General features: G+C 45.4%; 1 protein-coding gene across 1 annotated transcript in view; it reads right to left on the bottom strand.

Moving 5' to 3' along the window:
* Positions 1–19846, bottom strand: part of SLC24A1 (solute carrier family 24 member 1) — a 40683-nt gene that overhangs the window by 14005 nt on the left and 6832 nt on the right. Inside the window, exons 4-5 of the mRNA XM_027123366.1 lie at positions 17839–17976; positions 11701–13708 (exon numbers count right to left, since the gene is read on the bottom strand). Coding sequence (XP_026979167.1) covers positions 11701–13578 — 1878 coding nt within the window. The 5' untranslated portion in view covers positions 13579–13708; positions 17839–17976. The remainder of the gene's footprint in view (positions 1–11700; positions 13709–17838; positions 17977–19846) is intronic.

The raw sequence follows: 19846 nt of genomic DNA, 5'->3' as shown, positions 1-19846 counted from the left end.
TTCCCAAATGCCCACAGGGCAAAGACAGCTAAGACACAGTTTTTCAGAAATCTCAGATCCCCCCGCCCCACCCCTCGTATGTTTCTCTTAGTTCTGGGGCATTCCAAAGCCGCAGGTAATTAGGCTTTTAGATCAATCATAGAGTGTTGGGTCTACAAAATGGGACTTGAGTTCATCTAGCCCAGTCATTCTACTGATGCAGAATCTGAGGACCAAGCTCACACAGGCAGTGAGCAGTGACATTCTGGACTTAGCTCCCAAGCTAGCACCTCCTCCAAGGCCACCTGGAGGTGACAGTCCCTCTGGCTCCTTCCCTGGCTCACCCTGGCAGCGTTCCCAGGAGCTTCCCAGGTCTGAGCCCAGCCCAGTATCCCCAGAATCAGGGCCACAGCGCCCTGGGTCTGTGGTTGTCCTCTGAAACCCTGCAGTATCCCCACTGGGCAGACTCCACACAGCACCCACCTTCAGCTTCTTGTTATCCTGCTGCTCATCCACCACAACTGTCCCACCGCCCAGCTGCAAATAGGGACAGGAATCACAAGATGTTCAGAGAGACCCTCACCCTTCCTCCCTACTTCCCTCTCTATCCAGGCAGCCCTCATGTGGGAACACAGAAACACACCCAGAGATAATCTGGCCTCAGAAAATGTTTTAACATGTCCACCACCCCCAGCCTGGCCTTCCACAATCTGGCTTCAGCCTGCATGCAGTATTCCCAGTCAAATGTGTCCACTCACTGAGGTCCAGTAACACCAGCTACAGCTGTCTTTCAGTCTCTCAAATGCACCATCCTCTTTACCCACCTCGAAACCCTCAGCACACGGTCCCTCCTCCTCTGTTTGGAACCCTCTTTCCTCCACTCCCCACGTTTCAGGTCTCCACTTACATGTCACCTTCCTCTGGGAAGCTAAGGTGCCCAGCTAATTCTCTCTTATTGACTCCTTTTCCTTCATAGCACTTTCCCCAATCTATTGTATGTTATTTGTATGTTGGCAAACCCAAGTAAATTGACTGTCCCACTAGAATCTTGAAGGCAGACTATTTCATCCATGACACATGCTTGTATGTAAAGCATGAGAACACTGCCTGGCACTTAGCAAGGGTTCAGAAAACATTGGTTGAATGAATGAATGAATGAACAGTCTCCTGCATATACCTAACCAATTCCAATTCCTAGTCCCTTGTTCATGCCTTTGCCCTCTGCCTAAAATGCCTTCTCCATTCCTCTATGCCTAACAATTTTTCAGAAAAATCAGGGTGAATTCTTACATAAAGCTTTCCCAAATGGCCCCTTTCACCCCCACCCCAGCCCTCACTCCAGCTCTCGACAATACCTCTCTCCTCAAAAGCTGTATAACAACAGTGGACACATTTTGTGATACCAAAAATCTGGCTCTATAATCGAATAAGTGCTTGCTAGTGTCCTGGGGAAGCTGTAGGGCAGCCAGCTGGGGAAGGGGACAGACCTAGAAGACCCGAGATGAAGAATCATTACGCCCACAGTATTTACTCTCTGAACCACTAGCTTGCCACTTTGCATTTACTATCTCGTAACACCAGCCGAACTTCTAAAGAAATCATCGTTGTTCACACGTATTAGTTGTCTACCCAGCTAGACTTCATGTCTTTTTGAACTACGATATAGTTATCTCTGTTCCCCTAACCTGTGGCATAGTGTCTTGTACACAGCAGATGCTCGGTTAAGGAGAGCTCAACGAGTAGATACGCCAAGTGACCTCTAGCGCCATCTTCAGGCAGCAGAGTCACCAATGGCTGCCCCCAGTAATTGTCTTCACCTTCCACTGCCTCGCCCACCTCACCAACCTCCATGGCCAGAAGTAGAACTGGACTTGCTACACTCCCATCTCTGCCTGATCAGAAAATACAGAGAATACTGCCTGATTCAGGGCCACCCACCCATCCATCCGCCCAATTTGTTCACTCATTCAGTTCTTAATTTCTGAGTATCTGCTGTTTACCAGGCACTGTGCTAGTGCTGTAGGGATACAAAGATGTTTAAGGCATGGATTCTACTTACAGAAAGGAATTGAGACCAATGATAACATGAACACATGACAAAGCAGAATGTGCCTGAAGAAATGAGAGGCACAGATTAAGGTGCTGTGCTGGGATGGACACGGAAGCCTTCTGAAAGTAGGTGAAGTTTGGATAATCTTTGAAGGATAGGAGAGGTTTGAATGCTTGGATACACATTGTTGAATGAATGAACAAATGGACGAACATACAAATGAATGAACCAAAGCAGAAATAACCAATCTGAATATGAAGGGGGCACTGTGGATTTTCTGAACAAATCCCCTCTTTCACAATTCTGGGATATTGGAGGCTACAGCACCAAACCCCACTGGCCCAGCCACCTCACTATTTATCACATCCAACTCTCACCCAATGAGTTCTTAGAAATACAAAAGGCCAGGCTACCCTTTGGGATGGCTGGTTCTGTCCACAAAAGGGCAGGAGAGACTGACTTTTGCCCCACGAAGCACATGCCTAATGATTTCTCTTCCATTCAGATTTATTTAAGTTAAAATACTTCTCTACGGGTTCACTGTTCATTGCACATATCAACATCGTCTACCCTCAGTATGCGCTTCTAACTTTCTGAAGCCCTTCACATGCATTTTCTCATTCCATATTGTTAATTCTATGAAACAGACAAGGCTAGTATTATTATTGCTATTTTGGCAGATGACAAAACTGAGATGCAGAAAAGATTCTGTGACTTGCCCACACTCACAACAATAGTGAAAGAACCCCCGACCTCCTAATCTCTATTCAGAGGATTGTTTTTGTTGTTTTTACTAAATCACATTTTTTTTCCCAAGCATAAATAAGGAAATGAAGTCAAATTTATATTTCCTAGTGGCTCTGTTTCATATTATTGACATTTCAGGTAAATGGATATAAATGTTTGTCTACATTTGAGTGTGACTGATGGGTAGCGGTACCAGCAAGTAGGTGCTTTCAGAGTATGCCCTTATTACAAACACATTCCCACATCCACCTCTCACACTACACCAATCATCCTCCTTTTTCTTCAGCCCCATCATCCCCACCTTCTCCCTCTCCTCATGAAAATTAACCAGAGGGCTGAGGAAACCAAAGAAGATGTCTTCATGCCAGCCAAACCCCCAACACCTGTGATGCATCTTGATGAGGATGAGCAACAGTATCCCTTGCAGCCAGCCGTTCACGGGAACCTGTGCCGGTGAACAAGGCGACCCTTCGGGGGCTTGTCCTCCTGACCTCCAATTCCTATCTCCCACTGATGTAGCAGTTAATCATTGACCTCTCCCTTTCTAGACCACCCATGACACAGTTCCTGAACTGCACATTCTGGTCTGCGTGTTTTTTGAAACATTCATTCAACAAATATTTACTGAATGCCTGGTTGAGTCCTACCTTCATTGAATACAGTCTAGCACCCTGATCCACTCACCTGTCTAGGCTGGAAACCCAAAAGTCTGCCCAAATTCCTCCTCGCTTCCTCACAGCTCATCTACAACCAACTGTCAGATCTAGTTCCTGAAAGTCCTCAAATTCGGCCTCATGTCTCTATTCTGCCTACAATGCTGCAACAGCCTCCTGACTCCTGGACTGCTCCTTTTCTGGTTCCTCATTCACTCGTTAGCCAGAGTGATTTTCTGAGCAAAGCACATCATGTCCCTCCCCTGCACCCTGGGGGCTCAGTGTCCTCAGGAAGGAGTCCACACTCCTTAGCTGAGCATATTCCACCCTCCTGCTTACCTCCAGTTCAGTGCTGTCCAATAGCAATAGAACGCAAGCCACACATGTAATTTTAATTTTTTTAGTAGCCACATTTTTAAACAGTAAAAGAAACAGGTGAAATTAATTTTAATAATGTACTTTATTTAACCCAATATATCAGAATTATAATTCAACATGTAATTAATATAAAAATATCAATGAGCTATTTTACCTTTTTTCTCATATTAATATACCCAATGTATATTTCATACTTACAGCACATCTCAATTCAGACTAGCCCCATTTCAAGAGCTCAGTAGCTACATGTAGCTAGTGGCTCCCATACTGGACAGTGCAGCTATAGTCTCATCACCCTCTCTCATTCCCCTGGCCTTTATACATGCCTAGGAGACTCCTATCCCTTCTTCAGTCAGCCAACCCCTGCTTGTCCTTCAAGATTCAGCTAAGAATCACCTCCCTTAGGAAGCCTTCCCTGACTTTTGTTGAGATGTCCACTCTCGGCAGTGCTAAATCCCTCAGCACTTACCTATAGCATTATACATGATATGGTAAATATTACTTTTATTTTTCTGTCTTCCCCACTAAGGGGGATTTACCACAGAGCTGATGAAGCTTAAACTTCAGGGCCCATCTCTCCTCTCACAAACACTTTCTGAGGCCTCATAATTAATTTTGTAGCAATAGTTTTATATTCCTTTTCTTAAAGAGTGTCAGACCCCACAAAACCTGGATCAACTCCTGCTCCTCTGCTAGGTTGAACCCCTTGAGTGCTGCCTTATTTCTCACTGTATCCCCAGACCCTACACAGGTTTCATACAAAGAGATTCCATAAATGTTTGCCAAATGAATGAACATCAGAGTTCTTTGGGGCTTAATCCTAATCTCTCTCTCTCTTTCAAAGTAGCATCAGCTGGTCCTTGATTTTAATAACCATACATTTGTTGGCGATTCACAAATCTCTATTTCCAGCCCTGACCTTGTTCATAAGCTTTAAGCCCATTTGTGCAACTGTCTCATAGACATATCCACTTGGAGGTGACATAAACACTCAAACTCACCATTCCAGAGCGGGAACTTTTGAGTCTTCCTAAACCTGTTCTTCCTGTAGTCTTCCTTTTCTCACTAGGTGGCGCCACCATCCACCCTGCTGCTCAAGCGAAAAACCTTGACTTCCACTCACCCTCCACATCCACACCATCACCAAATCCAGACGATTCTGTCTTCAAAATCTCTCTCAAAGATACAAACACACACACACACACACACACACGTGCGCGCTGGATGCCCACAACAGCCTCCTAACTGGACTCCCTACTTCCACCCTTGCACACCTACCATTCATTTTGTACATAGCAGTTAGGGAGTGACCTTTTAACTATGACTCCTCATTACATCATTTCCCATTGAACTTCAAATAAAATCCAAACTCCGTATCTAATCCACAAGGCCCTGATGAAGCAGCTCTCATCCCCGTCTCTAGTGTTATCCTGTACCACTCTCCCCTTACTCACTATACTGGCCTCCAGTTCTTTCTTCTAGTGCACCAAGGTCTTTCCCTGCTCTGAGCCTTTGCAAATGCTGTTTCCTCTTCTTCCCCTATGGAGCATGGGGAAGAATTCCAGAAGAATTCTCATGGAACTCTACTTGGACTGTCTACTTGAACTTCTCCTCCTCCAGGAGGACTCCCCTGCTCTTCCTCGCTAAAGGGGGCCCACTACCTACAGTCACTCTCCATCACATACACTATTTCTTTCACAGCACTTTTCATACTCAGAAATATGTTATTTTACTTGTTTATCATCCATATGCCCACTCCCCCACACTAAAACATTTTCTGTTAGTTTTATATTTCCAATTTATTCAGGTAGCAGAGCACCTAGAAATCATGCTGTTATTTGTAGAACACCATGAATATCTAATTTCATATTTAATCTCATCACATACACTAGGAAAAAAGATTACTCTGTTGTAGGAGTAACAGAATACGTAAAATCTCTTAGAAGCATACACACATCCATGGAAACAACACGCTATTCTGCCAGGCATGACCAGATGTTTGAGTTTTTGTTAATATTTGTTTGTTTCTTATGCATTCATTTTGTCATCTGTTAGCACCCACAAGCAGATGAATGCTGAAAGCTTAAGAAAATTTTATGAAGAAAAGAAGCCTTTACACTGAGAATTTGATTCTTAACATATTTTCCTGACAACTGGAGGGAAGCTGACTATTATTTAAGAAGTTAGGTAATTCCCTGGACTCCACACTCTCACTGCCGAGGGCCCGGGTTGATCCCTGGTCAGGGAACTAAGATCCCACAAGCTGCGTGGTACGGCAAAAAAAAAAAAAAAAAAATTAAAGGAGGGAACCCCTCAGCCTAGCTAGGATGAGTTCTTTGGGAGCAAAGTGGATTCCCTGCAGGCTAGTAAGGTCAGGCCCACAGAGGCAGGAAGGGCCCTGGTGGCTGCTTCCTGTCCAGCACCCCTGTCTCCACAGCAGACAGCTGGTTGTCTAGCAGTACAGGTCACTGGAGTAAATGTTAACCCTGACAGGAAAGGGATGACTGGTTCCTAAGGAGGCACCAGGTTTGTCTGCTTGGGGTTTCTGCTGGTTGGTTTAAGAAAAAACCCTGCCAAGAAGAAAATAGCCTGCAATGCACTTAAGAAAGAGTGGCAGACTTCCTCCTGGAGTTTCACATTCTGAAGTATTCCTGGGGGCTGAATGTGGATATGGGGTTTCCAAAGGAGCCCGGACCAGTCTCATTCCCCACCTTGCATCCCTTTTCACCACTGGTGCCCCACAGGGCTGTCTTGCCAATCAGCATCTCATGCAGATGGCCAGTTATTTCTAGCTAAGCTTGTAGCTCTCTCTATAAAGAAGGTCCCATCATCCTTCAAATACAAATAAGGCTTTTTGGCCAGGCTAGAGCCTCAACTTTGGCTTTCTGCAACTATACATGGTCAAGGAAGGTCAAATATTTATCATTTGGGGCCAGAACAAATAACACCGAGAGCTTTAAAACCAGGTAAAAAAGTTTCAGAGCAAGCTAAGTTAGACTGTGTCGATAACTATGCAAACACTTACCATTTCTGGGCTTCCCTGGTGGCACAGTGGTTAAGAATCCACCTGCCAATGCAGGGGACATGGGTTCAAGCCCCGGTCTGGGAAGATCCCACATGCTGCAGAACAACTAAGCCCGTGCACCACAACTACTGAGCCTGCGCTCTAGAGCCCATGAGCCACAACTACTGAAGCCCACGTGCCTAGAGCCTGTGCCTAGAGAAGCCACCACAATGAGAAGCCCGCGCACGGCAACGAAGAGTAGCTCCCGCTAGCCACAACTAGAGAAAGCCCGCACGCAGCAACGAAGACCCAATGCAGCCAAAAATAAATAAATTAAATAAGTAAATTAAAAATAAATTAATTAATATATCTCAAAAAAAAAATTTACCATTTCTTCATTGGGTTCATAAAAGGCATCCTCAAACCAATACATGTCAGTTTGACAATGTTGTCTGAAATATTTTTAGCTTTGAATTTTTTTTTTCCAGCCAGTGTGAAAAGAAAGACTCTAAAATAGTTACTATGTGTCTAGGTTCAATGATACATTTATTTTTTCTGAAAATACTCTTAAGTAATTTCTGATTAGAATCATTCACAAAAAAAACTTTATCCTGGTTCTAGATTACCAGAGCAGAATAAAAAGTAAAGTGAAAGGTCCTCCAGCTGAGAAACTCCACAGATAATCAGTTGGGTGAATATCTGATAAGAAAATGAATCATTCTCAGTTGATCTTACATCTCCAAATTGTTCAGGTAGGAGAACACCTGCGATTATGTTGCTTAGTAAAACACCACAGGGGTATTCCTATTCGTTTACTTATTGTCTGTGGCTGCTGTCAAGCTAACAACAACAGAGTTGAGTAGTTGGATAGAGACTATATGGCCTACAGAGCCTAAAATATTTACTGTCTGGCCCTTTACAGTAAAAGTCTGCCGACCCCTACACTAGTCCATCCCATTCGCTTTACAGATGAGCAGCGTGAGACCTCGAAGAAAAGCAAAGTGACTTTGTAGCACTTTGCACAGTGTTCCTTTTATCAGTTACTTTTGTCTATGTCTGTCCCTTCTACTGGAAGGGACATGATCTTTTTACTTCCCACACTGCTTTTCATTTAAGTGCTTAATAATATAGGCAAGCACTGACTTGCCCAGGATAACAGGGATAGTTAGCCATGGATACTGGGTTAAGACCCAGATAAATGGATTCATAAACTGGTGATAAGGACCACCAACTAGCTGCGTAACTTTGGCAGAGTTAATTATCCTCTCCGAGCCTCAGAGTCTCCTCATCTGCAAAATGGCAATAACAATTTATTCTTGCAGGGTTGTTTTTTTTTTTTCTTTTTTGGCCACGCTGCAGGGCTTGGGGGATCTCAGTTCCTCGATGAGGGCTTGAACCTGGGCCACAGCAGTGAAAGTCCAGAATCCTAACCACTAGGCAACCAGGGAACTCCCCTCCTGCAGGGGTTTTATGAGAAATTGTCGAGATAATGTACGTATGTCATAGGCCCCCCACAAGTATGGATTCCCTCCCCTACTCCTTTTTCTCTATAAGCTGGAGACCCTGACCTGTTAAGAGTTCCCTGAGGAAACCACCAAATACTTGTGGAGCTTCTGCTTTAGGGATGAGACGTTGGGCTCAGCACTTTGGGAGATATAAAGATTATTTCCCCCATTTAGTGGCAATGATGACCCTAACACTGTGGCCACACCTCACCCCAGGCTGCCAACAGAGGAAGGGGGAGGCCCAAGTGTCTTTCCCGTTCCTGTTTCCCTCCAAGAAGGAGCTGGCTCCCACTGCCCTCTAATTGTCTTCCCCCTGCTTAAACTTCCTGAGCACTTGTGGCTTTGGTTTCTCCCCAACCCTCCTCCTTGACTCCCTATCACTCGCTCTGGCCTTTCCGCACTTCTCTCTTACTTCCTTACCTTTGGGTGTGTGGCTGACTGAATAAGCCCAGTTTCCCTGACCCCCTGCCTTCTCAAGGAGAAGCTCAAAGAAGGAACCCATTAGTCAGGGAAGAGGTGTGAACTGATAGGTCAGCATGAGTGAGGGAGTAAGCAAGGCATGTTCATTTTCATAAAGTTTCATAGTTAAAGTAAGATAATTTGCAGAGGTGAGTACACATTCTTGCATAAATCACAAAAATGAATACCAACACAGTTTACTAGATCAAAGACTGGATTTTCAGAGAACTGCTTCAAGAATTCAAACAGAATGGCTTGCCTCAGTCTGTCACTGAAGTACAGGATAATTTACCTCCCTCTAACAAGATCACAGGTCTTGGGGCAGCCAAACACAGACAGAATGATATAAGCAAAGGCAGTTACCGCTCTCTCTGGCTTTAAGAAACCTGGGGTGAAACTCCAAATCCAGATGTTTTTAAAAATCACTTCAAAATAGCTACACTTTAATTATCTGGACTAATTTTTAGAAGGTAGTTGTTAGTGCTGCAAAGTCCTAACTATAGGTTTTCAATTTTAAATAAATATAAATTTACTTTCAAGGACAGCCAGTATTTCAACCTGTTTTTTTTTTTTTTAATAATGCTGTTAATAAAATTCATACTGGGGCTTCCCTGGTGGCGCAGTGGTTAAGAGTCTGCCTGCCGATGCAGGGGACACAGGTTCATGCCCCGGTCCAGGAAGATCCCACATGCCACGGAGCGGCTGGGCCCGTGAGCCATGGTCGCTGAGCCTGCGCGTCCGGAGCCTGTGCTCTGCCATGGAAGAGGCCACAGCAGTGAGAGGCCCGCGCACCGCAAAAAAAAAAAAAAAAATTCATACTGGATCTGTTTCAATAAATAGATAAGAACAGTTGTAATCAGCACTGCTCTCACTGGTTGGCAAAGAACTGCTACTAAAGGCCTTGAAGAATGTTTTAAGTAAGTTACAAATTCTCTTTTGAAATCATGATTATGCTTTACTTGCTTGGCAAGCTTTGCTTTGATGGTCTAGTTCTGACAAAATTGAAAATTGAGAATTTGCAGAGTTTAAATAAAAACAGAATTACTATGAAGGACTGGGAGGCAAGTCAAGAGGCATTTTGATGTGGACCATTTTTAAAGTCTTTATTGAATTTGGTACAATATTGCCTCTGTTTTACATTTTGGCCTTTTGGCCATGAGGCATGTGGGATCTTAGCTCCCCGACCAGGAATCAAACCTGCACCCCCTACATCGGAAGGTGAAGTCTTAACCACTGGCCCACCAGGTAAGTCCCAATTTTGAAAACTGCTGGCCTAATGTATACCAAGGCATTAGATACTTTCTCAGAGAATAGTACCAGACTTCATGGCCACCCTCAGCAAAGCCTGCCCTGAGAACTTCATGAGGAGGGAGGACCCTGTTTCCTCATATTAAATGAGGTAATGCTCTGAGCCTCCCTTTCTTTTTTAAGCCTCTGGCTTCTTAAGAGCAGTCATCTGGAGGGAAATAGTACCGAATGGGGAGTTAGGATACTGGGTTCCCATTCCAGTGAGGATACCTTCTGGCTGTCCAACCCTGGGCAGGATATTTCTCCTTTTTGGGCCATCTGCAAAAATGTACTAATTGGAAGTCGGCTGACCAGATCAGAGAAACAACAGCTGTGCTGGGCCTGACAGAACGGAACTCATTTAGACACAAGACATTATCAATGAATGTTACCGCTACACAGAACATTTGCATGATTAGTTGGACTCTGTCATTTCCGCCAGAGATGGGAAAGGACCTGTCCAAGGTCACATAGTTAGAGGCAGAACTGGATTAGAACCCAGGTTTCCTGACTCTCAATTCTATGCTCTGAACACCACACATACCTCAGAAGTCCTAAAGGAAGTACATTTCATCTCCTTGTATCACACATCTCTGAGACACGTTGCTGAGTTTGGTCTCCACCCTGCCCACTCATCAAAACTGCACTGGATTAAGCAGCTAAATCCTTCCACTCTTTGCATGCAAAATTCTGCTCACACTAGTGGCCTGAGATCTGAAACAGGCAGGCTATGAACCAACTTTTGCCCAAACTCACCCTTCAGGAGCATGAGAGAAATGGGGGTCTGCGTTCCCTAGGGAACCCTCACTTTGGAGTCTCAAGGAACAAAATACTTGGGGATGAATTTTTAGAGATCACTTTCCCAATTAAATTTCACTATCCAGATTATTGAATCATGCAATGAATTTAGCAGGAAGGTCCCTCACAGGGGCAGAGAAATTCTTGGAAAGGAACTATGGGGTCAGAAGAATGCCCCAGAGTTGGAGCTCTCAGTCTCCAGTCAGCACAGAGAAAGGGCTCTGCACTCACGGCTGGCTTGTCAGTGGATGAGTGGAGCTCCCATCTTCAATATTTTAAAAACAAAACAAAACTCAAAAAGCCTCCTCCTTCTCAGATCCTAACCAAACTACCAGCCCCTCCAGGTCTGGAATGTGAATAAACAGGATTAAATGAAAGTGAGGGTGCTAGATAAACCCTACACACCATGCCCATTTTATCATTTTTCCCTGCCTGATATCTCCTTGGACATTCTCCAAAGCCCAGCTCAAATGTCATTTCTGAAGACCCAATCAGAACAACCCGGGTTCATCCTGGCCCCACCATCTATTTGCTGTGTGACCTTGAACAAGTGGTTTAACTTCATTAGGCCTCAGTTTCTTCCCTTGCCAATGGGGGATCCAAATAATAACCATTTTATAGGACGATTAAGGGCTGACCCAAGTTCACTCCTGCAAAAGCCCCAGCATAGTGCCTGGCAGAGAACAGGACTCTATAAATATTGAATGCATTGCAAGGGAACCAGAACACTCACTCATCTCTTGAGGTCTGACCTAGCACTTTCCATTCTTCAGTCCCTGGCTTTCCCCCACCCCTTTTGCCCAAAAGGGGGCAGAGAAGCCTGAGCCAACCTGTTCTTACCTTGCTAAGGTCCCCTAGGGCCATGACCTTGGGCACTGGCCTCCTGCTGAGCTGCTTCTTCACCCAGAGCTCAAGCTGTTTGTTCCACTTCATGGTGAACACATAGAGGGCATAGGCCAGCAGAAGCAGCAGGCTCTCCCACCAGACAATGAGGCTATCCAGGAAGAAGAGGATGAGCATCATTAGGTCAAGGATGTAGAAGGTGATGTCACGGAACAAGGGCCACCAGGTGAGGTTGAGGATCTCCCGGGAGAAGAGGGCACAAGTGCCAATGACAAAGAGGATGTTGAACACCGCAGAGCCCACTATGGTGCCGATGCCCACATTGCTATGGGAGATGAAGATGCCGATGAGGGAGGTGAAGAGCTCGGGGGCAGAGCCTCCAGCAGCCATGAAGGTAGCACCTGCCACATCCTCAGAGATCTGCAGCTTGTCTGTGATGACACCCAGCGCTGGGACAAAGTACTCGTCACAAACGATGGCCAAGGCTACAAACACATACAGCATGCCAAAGATGTGCAGGACCACCCAGCCCTGCCTCCGCTCCTTCACACTGAACAGGTCTCGGGGGTACTCTGCCTTGGGGTGGAGGTCTGGCTGCCCAGAAGGCAGTACTGAGGGACTGGGAGTCTCTGGCATCCCAGCTGTTGTCAGACTGGGGGAGGGGTCAGTGGACGAGACTGGGACTGGCTCCACAACCACACAGTGATGGACCTGAGTGGTCGGACTTGCCCTGACCCTGGGAGTTGCTGGAGTGGTGGGTGCTGGTGAAGGGTTCTTCACCAGCCCCCAGAAGGTGGCTGAGGATATTCCAACGGTCGGTGCACTGGTTCTGGACGAGGGATTCCTAGCCTTCCATGCAGCAGTAGAGGCTTTGGTTTCTGTCGTGATGCTTACTGCCACCTGCCCCTCAGAGGTGGCTGCGGTGTGCTCCAGGACTGTTCCTTGGGGTGTTGTCAGGCTGTTTTTTCCCACTAACCCCCGGTGGTTGGTTGAGCTATTATTGTCCACTCTTCTGGTGGTAGTTAGGGTCTTCCCTTCTGCCACATTCCCTGCAGAAGTCAAGATGTCGGTTTCTAAGTCATTTATCAGGAAGGGTAGGGCGTTATCAGTTACTCCCTTGAGAGGAGTTGGGGTGGTTTCCCCCAATACTCTCTTGGAAGGGTTGGTCTCCAGTATTTTGTTGGTTGTCATAATTTCACTGTCTTTCACTGTTGCTCTGGGGGTGATCCCATGGCTCCTGGTCATTGTCATGAATGTGGATGGGGCGTAACTGTTCACCATCCTACCAAGTGGGGATGGGGTGTATTTCCTCACCTTTCCCCTGGCTTGAGTTGGGCGGTAGCTCTTCACTTCTCCCCTGCGTGTTGCTGGGGTATAATTATTTACCACTGGTCTGCCTGAAGTTGGAGGGTAGTGATTCAGTGCTCCACTGGGTGTGGCTGGGGTGTCTTCCTTCACTTTTTCTGTGCGGGCTGCTGCTGGGCTGTCGCTGCTCTTGGGTGTTGCTGGAATGACGTTGGCTATTCTTCTAGGTATACTGGGGGTGTTCTCCATTGTTACACCAGGTGTTGTTCCATCTCTGCCTACTGTGGCTTGGGGTGCCCATGTCTCAACCTCCATCTCAGGGCTAGATTTTGGAGGGTCACTGCTCACCATCATCATCTCATTGTTGGAAAGGTCCCGGCTGGCTAGTTTTACAGGGTGTTGGGAAGAGACTGCTGCCCACAGTGAAGGGAGCCCCCGGGGGCTCCTCAGGTACTGGTAGGTGGAACCCATGATCAGCATTCCCAATAGGAAGAGGAGGCGCCTCCAATGAAGCCGCTTTGGCCAGAGTAACCGCCTCTCCTGCACTCCCATCCTGATCAATTTCCCCATGATGGCCAGTTATGCCTGGTTACAGAAGGCCTCTCATTCTGTCCACTGAAAGACGGGGGCTGCTCTGGGATTTAGATTAGAAATCAGAGAAGATTTCTCCATGAAGCCCAGCCAGAGGGTAACCACAAACCTAGAAAGAAGAAAAAAGAAGAGGTTATTTGCTCCTAAAAAGAGAGCTGGGATCCACCAAATCCTCATCTGGAAGAGTGACTATTCACACAGGGGCCTTTGTAGTGAAAGGCAGTTGTTTCTGCTGGAACAAAACAACCCCTGCCCCCTGCTCCAGGGGGCAATGTCTCCTCATGGGAAAAAGAGCATCTTGGGGTCCTCTTTGCTGTATAGGCATGCCAGCAACCCAGGTTCCTGAGCTGGGTCTACCCAGCCCTCCTAGGGATGCTTGCAAGAGGTCTGCCCACACTCTGCAGGTCCAGTCAGAGTTGCTGGGAGCTCAGTCATCTGTAGCTGGTGTCCCAGGCCACAAATCTCACCTTATCCAAGGCAAAAGGGAAGTAAGGAGATAAGATTTTAAGCTTTAGACAGAAAGGGGCAGTAGTGGAAAGCAGTACAAGGCTCTATGTGTTTTTACTGGACTGATTTTAAAATGATTCCACCATCATTCAGAGAGGACAAAGCTTAAAATTTAACGTCATGAAGCTTCCCAGACAGTGTGTGGTGTCATGGGAGGAACATGGGGAATAGAGTCAAAGGCTAGGTTCCCAGATCTGCTGCTTACTAGCTGTGTCACCCCGGACAGGCTGAACCTCAGTGCTTCATCTGTAAAATGGGCATGATAACATATGCACTGATTATGCAAAGATTATCTCTGAAAGGACATCTGGAAAAGGGAAACTAATGGTCAGGGATCAGAGGGAGACTTACTTTTCAGTATATCCTATTATTCAGTCTAACTGTTTAACCTTTTTATCCTGTGCATTGTATAATATTTTAAATTTACTTTCATAGAAATAATAATAGTAATAACAATACCCATCTATGTAAATAGTAATAACAATAGCTATGTCACAGGAATGTTAGGAGAGTAAAAACACATCTGGTCTGGGAAAAGCATTGTACAGAATCAATGCCCCGTAGGGGTTAGTTTTACATAAGGACTCAGGAGGGAAAAACATTTAAGGCCCTCAAAGAATTCTCAATTTATAAAGAAGGGCAGAGAAGCCCAGCCCAACTAAATATGAAATCTCTAATCAATGTCCACAGGTTATTACAAAACAATAACTAGAAATGATCAGTTTTGCATAAGAAGTAATATATTACAAGTTAGATGAATAACCCATAGAATCTTAGGTCATTAAAGGTGGAAAGAATTACTGACACTGTTTAATGCAACTCCCCATTTGAGACATGAAGAAACTGAGGTCCAGAGACATGTGACTTGCTCAACATCACACAGCTAGTGAGCAGCAGTGCAGATGAGCTTTCTAAAGTCCCAGTCTTTCCAGCATACCACACTAATTAGCAATGCAAATACAATTGTCTTAAAAAGCAAAATAAGTATGGAATAAGTGAATTTCCTTCTTTGTCCTTGATTCCTATCATTGTCTTTCCACCATCTCCCTGTCTATCTAACCCTCGCCATATACTCAACACTCTGAATCTCCAAAAGAAACTTTGGAGAGTATCTCTTACTGGTGTGCCACTGTTATGTAACAGAGCTGAGCTGGCACCCCAGCTGATCCCTCCTACCTAATCACATCATTTACCTTCAAACCTGGACATCTGGGTATCTTCTCAGTTCTGGAAACTTGTCAGAATCCAGGGTCTCAAAGAGTGAGTCTGAAGCTGTACAGCAGGGAACACCCCATCTCCTGCTCCCAGCTCCCCTATGGAATCCTAATTCAAGGCAGGGTCAGGTATGAAGGGCATCTCAGGGGAAGGATATCCAATCCCTGCTAATCCCCGCCTCTAAGAAGCTTATCAGGGCATTGTACAAGTTCTAGGTCCCACTGTCTCTGCCAGAGCCTGAGAGAGTAGACCTTCCCCCAAAGACAGATGGATTCTCTGTGGGCCCCTCCATTCAAGGGGGAAACTGGGGGAACTTCTCAAACTAATTTCTAAGCTCTGAGAATGAGAGATGATCCACAGTTTCCGGAAAGATTTGGAAAGATTCTGAAGGCACTCTGTGGGAACCAAGAGAAAGTGCCTGAGGCTTAAAAGATCAGAAGACCTCAGTTAGCACCAGGCTCTGTTTGCTACTGTGTGATTCTAAATGTAATTTAAATGTAAATGGAGAGATAATAACACCTGTCCTACCTATTTGAAGGGTAGATGTGACAATCAAAGTTAAAAATAAGGGAGTATCTACTCAATTTTGCTGTAGAACCTAAAACTGCTCTAAGAAATAAAATCTATTTTTAAAAATGAGGGAATGTGAGAGAAATACTTTACAAACTTTAAAGCATTTCACACATGAAAAATATTTTATTAGGCCTAAGGGAAATTCTTGAGGGAGAGGGCACTGACAGATCTCCCCAGTGCAGGCTGGGACATACTGTCAACTGAAATAAAATACACAACCTAAAAGTAAATAAAACCAAATGTTTTATTTGGGGCGTTACTGAGGACTTAGGCCTGGAATACAACCTCTCAGATAGCTCTGAGGGATTGTTCCAAAGAGGTAAGGGAGGAGCCAGGATATATAGGAGCTTTTGCCAAAAAACCCCAGGTAGTCAAACACCAAAATATTACTGCTAGTTAAAGAAAAACCAGACATCTCAAGTTGAGTTAACTGATTTTCTATATATGGGACGATGCAAGAGTCTGGGCTTAATGAAATTATTCCTTTGATATGCACCTTACTTATGGGGGTGGGGGCAGCTTAAGTGCCTGATGGCTTGATGGCCACAACATGCTTTGCTTACTGATATGGCAGGTGACATTATTTGTCCACAGCACTTCCTCTTGGTCATAAATTCAACCAACATTTGGGAGGCATTTTATGACCAATTTTGTCTCATGGCTCTAGGAAGTGGTTCCTGGATCAGGCAAAGATTCTGTTGATAGGCCACTCAATGTGCTACTTTTTGGATCAGGCCCTATTGATAATCTAAAATTCTCTGGAATAGGCTGGCGGTCCAGTGGTTAGGATTTGATGCTTTCACTGCCGGGGCCCGGGTTCGATCCCTGGTCGGGGGACTACGATCCCACAAGCCGCATGGCACAGCCTAAAAAAAAAAAAAATTTCTCTGGATCTCCTGTCTTACTAGTCTATTATGATCCAGGAAATATTTTCTGCTTCTTCCCATACCTAGAGTTGCACTATTACGATTATTCTACATAAAGTTTTACAATTTAAAAGATCCATTGTTTGGCCACTGACGAGTAGTATTTTAATAGCGACTCAAACCAGTAAGATGCAAGGGGCATCCCCATAAGAGAGTGCAAAAGATGTAGCCTCCACAAAATCTAGAAAGTTTACTCCCAAAAACAGTCTAAGAAAGTAAAGGGCCTTCATTGTACAGGTGGATGCAATGAAGGTTAAGATGACAAAGGCCCCTTCTTGGCTGGGACCCCTTATGACAAATTTCCCTGAGAGCTGGCACAGCCAGACCAAAAACAACAATAAAAAACTGCTCAGAATCCCAGTCTATTCGACTGGCTGTCAAATGTACACCATATGTGTACCGCCCAGATGGCAGAGACCAAGCTCTCAAAACACACACACACACACACACACACACACACACACCCCTCTAAGAATATCAGGTAGAACCTTCACATCTCAAAGACACAAGGAGAGAACTGCAAGTTCTCCCTAGAAGGGCTTTTATTTCTTTAAGGTCAGAATTCTGAAAAAACGTTTTATCAAGCTGGCTTTCTCTAACTTAACTGCTTACACAATAAAAAGCCCCATATTGGCCATTTTCAGGGAGAGATTTCCTTTAATCCCCAATTAAGTAAGTACTTGTAGCTAAGTTTGTATATACATAAACCTGGCTGGGGTATTAGTTGGAGGCTGGCTTTCTGATGCCCCTCATTTAGGAAAGATGTTAGGCCAGTCTCTTACCTAATCACCCAGTTTAGACAGCTCAGTGTCACTCAACTGAGCAACCTAGTGTCTTTCAACCAGGCTCCCCTAGTATCTTTCAGCTGGGAGGTACTTTTTCCCAATGTCTTTCAACCAGGTCCCCACCCCACCCCATATCTTTCAACTGGGTAGCCAGGTACCTATTGTACACTGCCAATTAAAACTCAGGAACATCAACCAATAATCGGGAGATCTGAGAACCAGGAGAGACTCACCCAAATTCATCTGGACTCTCCAAGGAGGCGAATGGGCACAAGAGGCCTCTGCTGGTACCAAGGCTCTGGTTCCTCCTAGAGTTCAGGTGACGGAGGGAAGTCTGCTCTGGGTCCCTTTAAGGTCACCCAAACTGTCAACTGAAAAAAAAAAAAGCACAACCTAAAACTTGAGAATTATGTTTTATTTGGGGAATTACTAAGGACTTAAGCCCAGGATACAGCCTCTCAGATAGTTCTGAGGGACTACTCTGAAGAGGTAAGGGAGGAGCCAGGATACACAGGAGTTTTTGCAGAAAACCCAGGTAGTTGAACATCAAAAGATTATTGCTAGGGCTTCCCTGGTGGAGCAGTGGTTGAGAGTCCGCCTGCCGATGCAGGGGACACGGGCTCGTGCCCCGGTCCGGGAAGATCCCACACGCCGCGGAGCGGCTGGGCCTGTGAGCCATGGCCGCTGAGCTGAGCCTGCGCGTCCGGAGCCTGTGCTCCGCAACGGGAGAGGCCACAACAGTGAGAGGCCCGCGTACCGCAAAAAAAAAAGATTACTGCTAGTTAAAGGAAAATTAGACATCTCAAGTTAATGAGTTTAGTGTTTTTCTATGTATGGGAAGATGCAAGCATCTGGACTTAATGAAATTATTCCTTTGATATGTACCTTAAGTATCTAGGGCCAGAAGCCTGTTTATCTCCATCCTGAGTTCCCCTCCGGCTGCACCACTGGGAGGGAGTGTGGGGCAGCTGTAGTGGCTGATGGCTTGACGGTCACGTCATCCTTTGTTTACTGATATGGCAGGCAACATCCTTTGTCCACAATCCCAAGATACCTGAGGAATTGTGCGTCTAGCTCATGGCCGGAGCTGACTGATATGGGAGTGGAGCAAGGCAGTGGGGGCGGGGGGTGTCTCATGATCCTACCCACTCACCTGGAAACCATTTCAATCATTCAGCTAACTCTGCCTGATACTTACTGATTGCTCCTCTTTCCCTTCTCTGTTTTCCCCAAGGTACAGGGATAGCATGCTGCTTTGATTACTTCCATCTGAAATATCAGGTAATCCCTCACAGCTTCATCCCTGCCCTATTTCACCCTGAGTGAAGGTACCCAGACCCCTCTGCTGAAGCACACAGTGGCGCTCACTCTCTGTGGAAGAGCTGTCTTCATCTCTGGGTGTCCAGGGGTCACTCTGGGTGTTGTAAGCCTGGGTAGAGGGGCTGACCTCTGCTAGTTACCACATCGTTGCCTCTTAAGAGTGCTGCAGGCAAAACCAGATCTAGTTACACCAACTGTCTAACACAGTCACAGTTTGGTTCAGAAAGATGGAAAAAGGAACCCAATTCATGAGGGGAAATTATGAGTGATCTTTTTTTTCTAGAATAATTCCTCTATTTTTACATTATATGTGCAATATAGAAAATTCAGGAGAGGACTTCCCTGGCAGTCTAGTGGTTAAGACTCCACACTTCCAGTGCAAGGGGTGTGGGTTTGATCCCTGGTCGGGGAACTAAGATTCTGCAGGCCGCCATGTGGCACGGCCAAATAAAAAGAAAATTCAGGAGAGGAAAAATACTCAGAAAAGGATTCCTTTCTCTCATACACTCCTAACTGTTACCAAGGAGTTCTTTCTAGCGTCTAACCTAACTCCCAACTGTTGGGGGCAAACCTGGTTCCTTATGTCTTGTTCTCATGGGGTTATGGCACACTTTGAAATTCAACAGGCTATAGAAAAGTTTGCTGCTCAACCAAGAGTGGAAGCATTGTCTGTACCAGTGGTGTGAGTTTAGGCAAGAATTTAACTTCTCAATGACTGTAAAATGAGGGTGATAATGACACTACTTGCTTGGTAGGCTTATTGTAAGAATTAAGTTATATGTTAATATGTAAAACACATTAACAGTGGTGGTACCGTTGTTGTTATTCTGCTTTTGGAGATCATAGTCAGACTGTGTTGGTGGGAAGCAGATCTCCATGCATTCCATTGTGACAACGCTTTACTGTGTAATAACCTGATTA

This window comes from Aethalodelphis obliquidens, unplaced genomic scaffold, assembly GCF_003676395.1.
Source record: "Aethalodelphis obliquidens isolate GAN/ISIS:26980383/991018 unplaced genomic scaffold, ASM367639v1 scaffold26, whole genome shotgun sequence".
Taxonomy (NCBI): Eukaryota; Metazoa; Chordata; class Mammalia; order Artiodactyla; family Delphinidae; genus Aethalodelphis; species Aethalodelphis obliquidens.
This window is presented reverse-complemented; position numbering and strand designations above follow the sequence as displayed.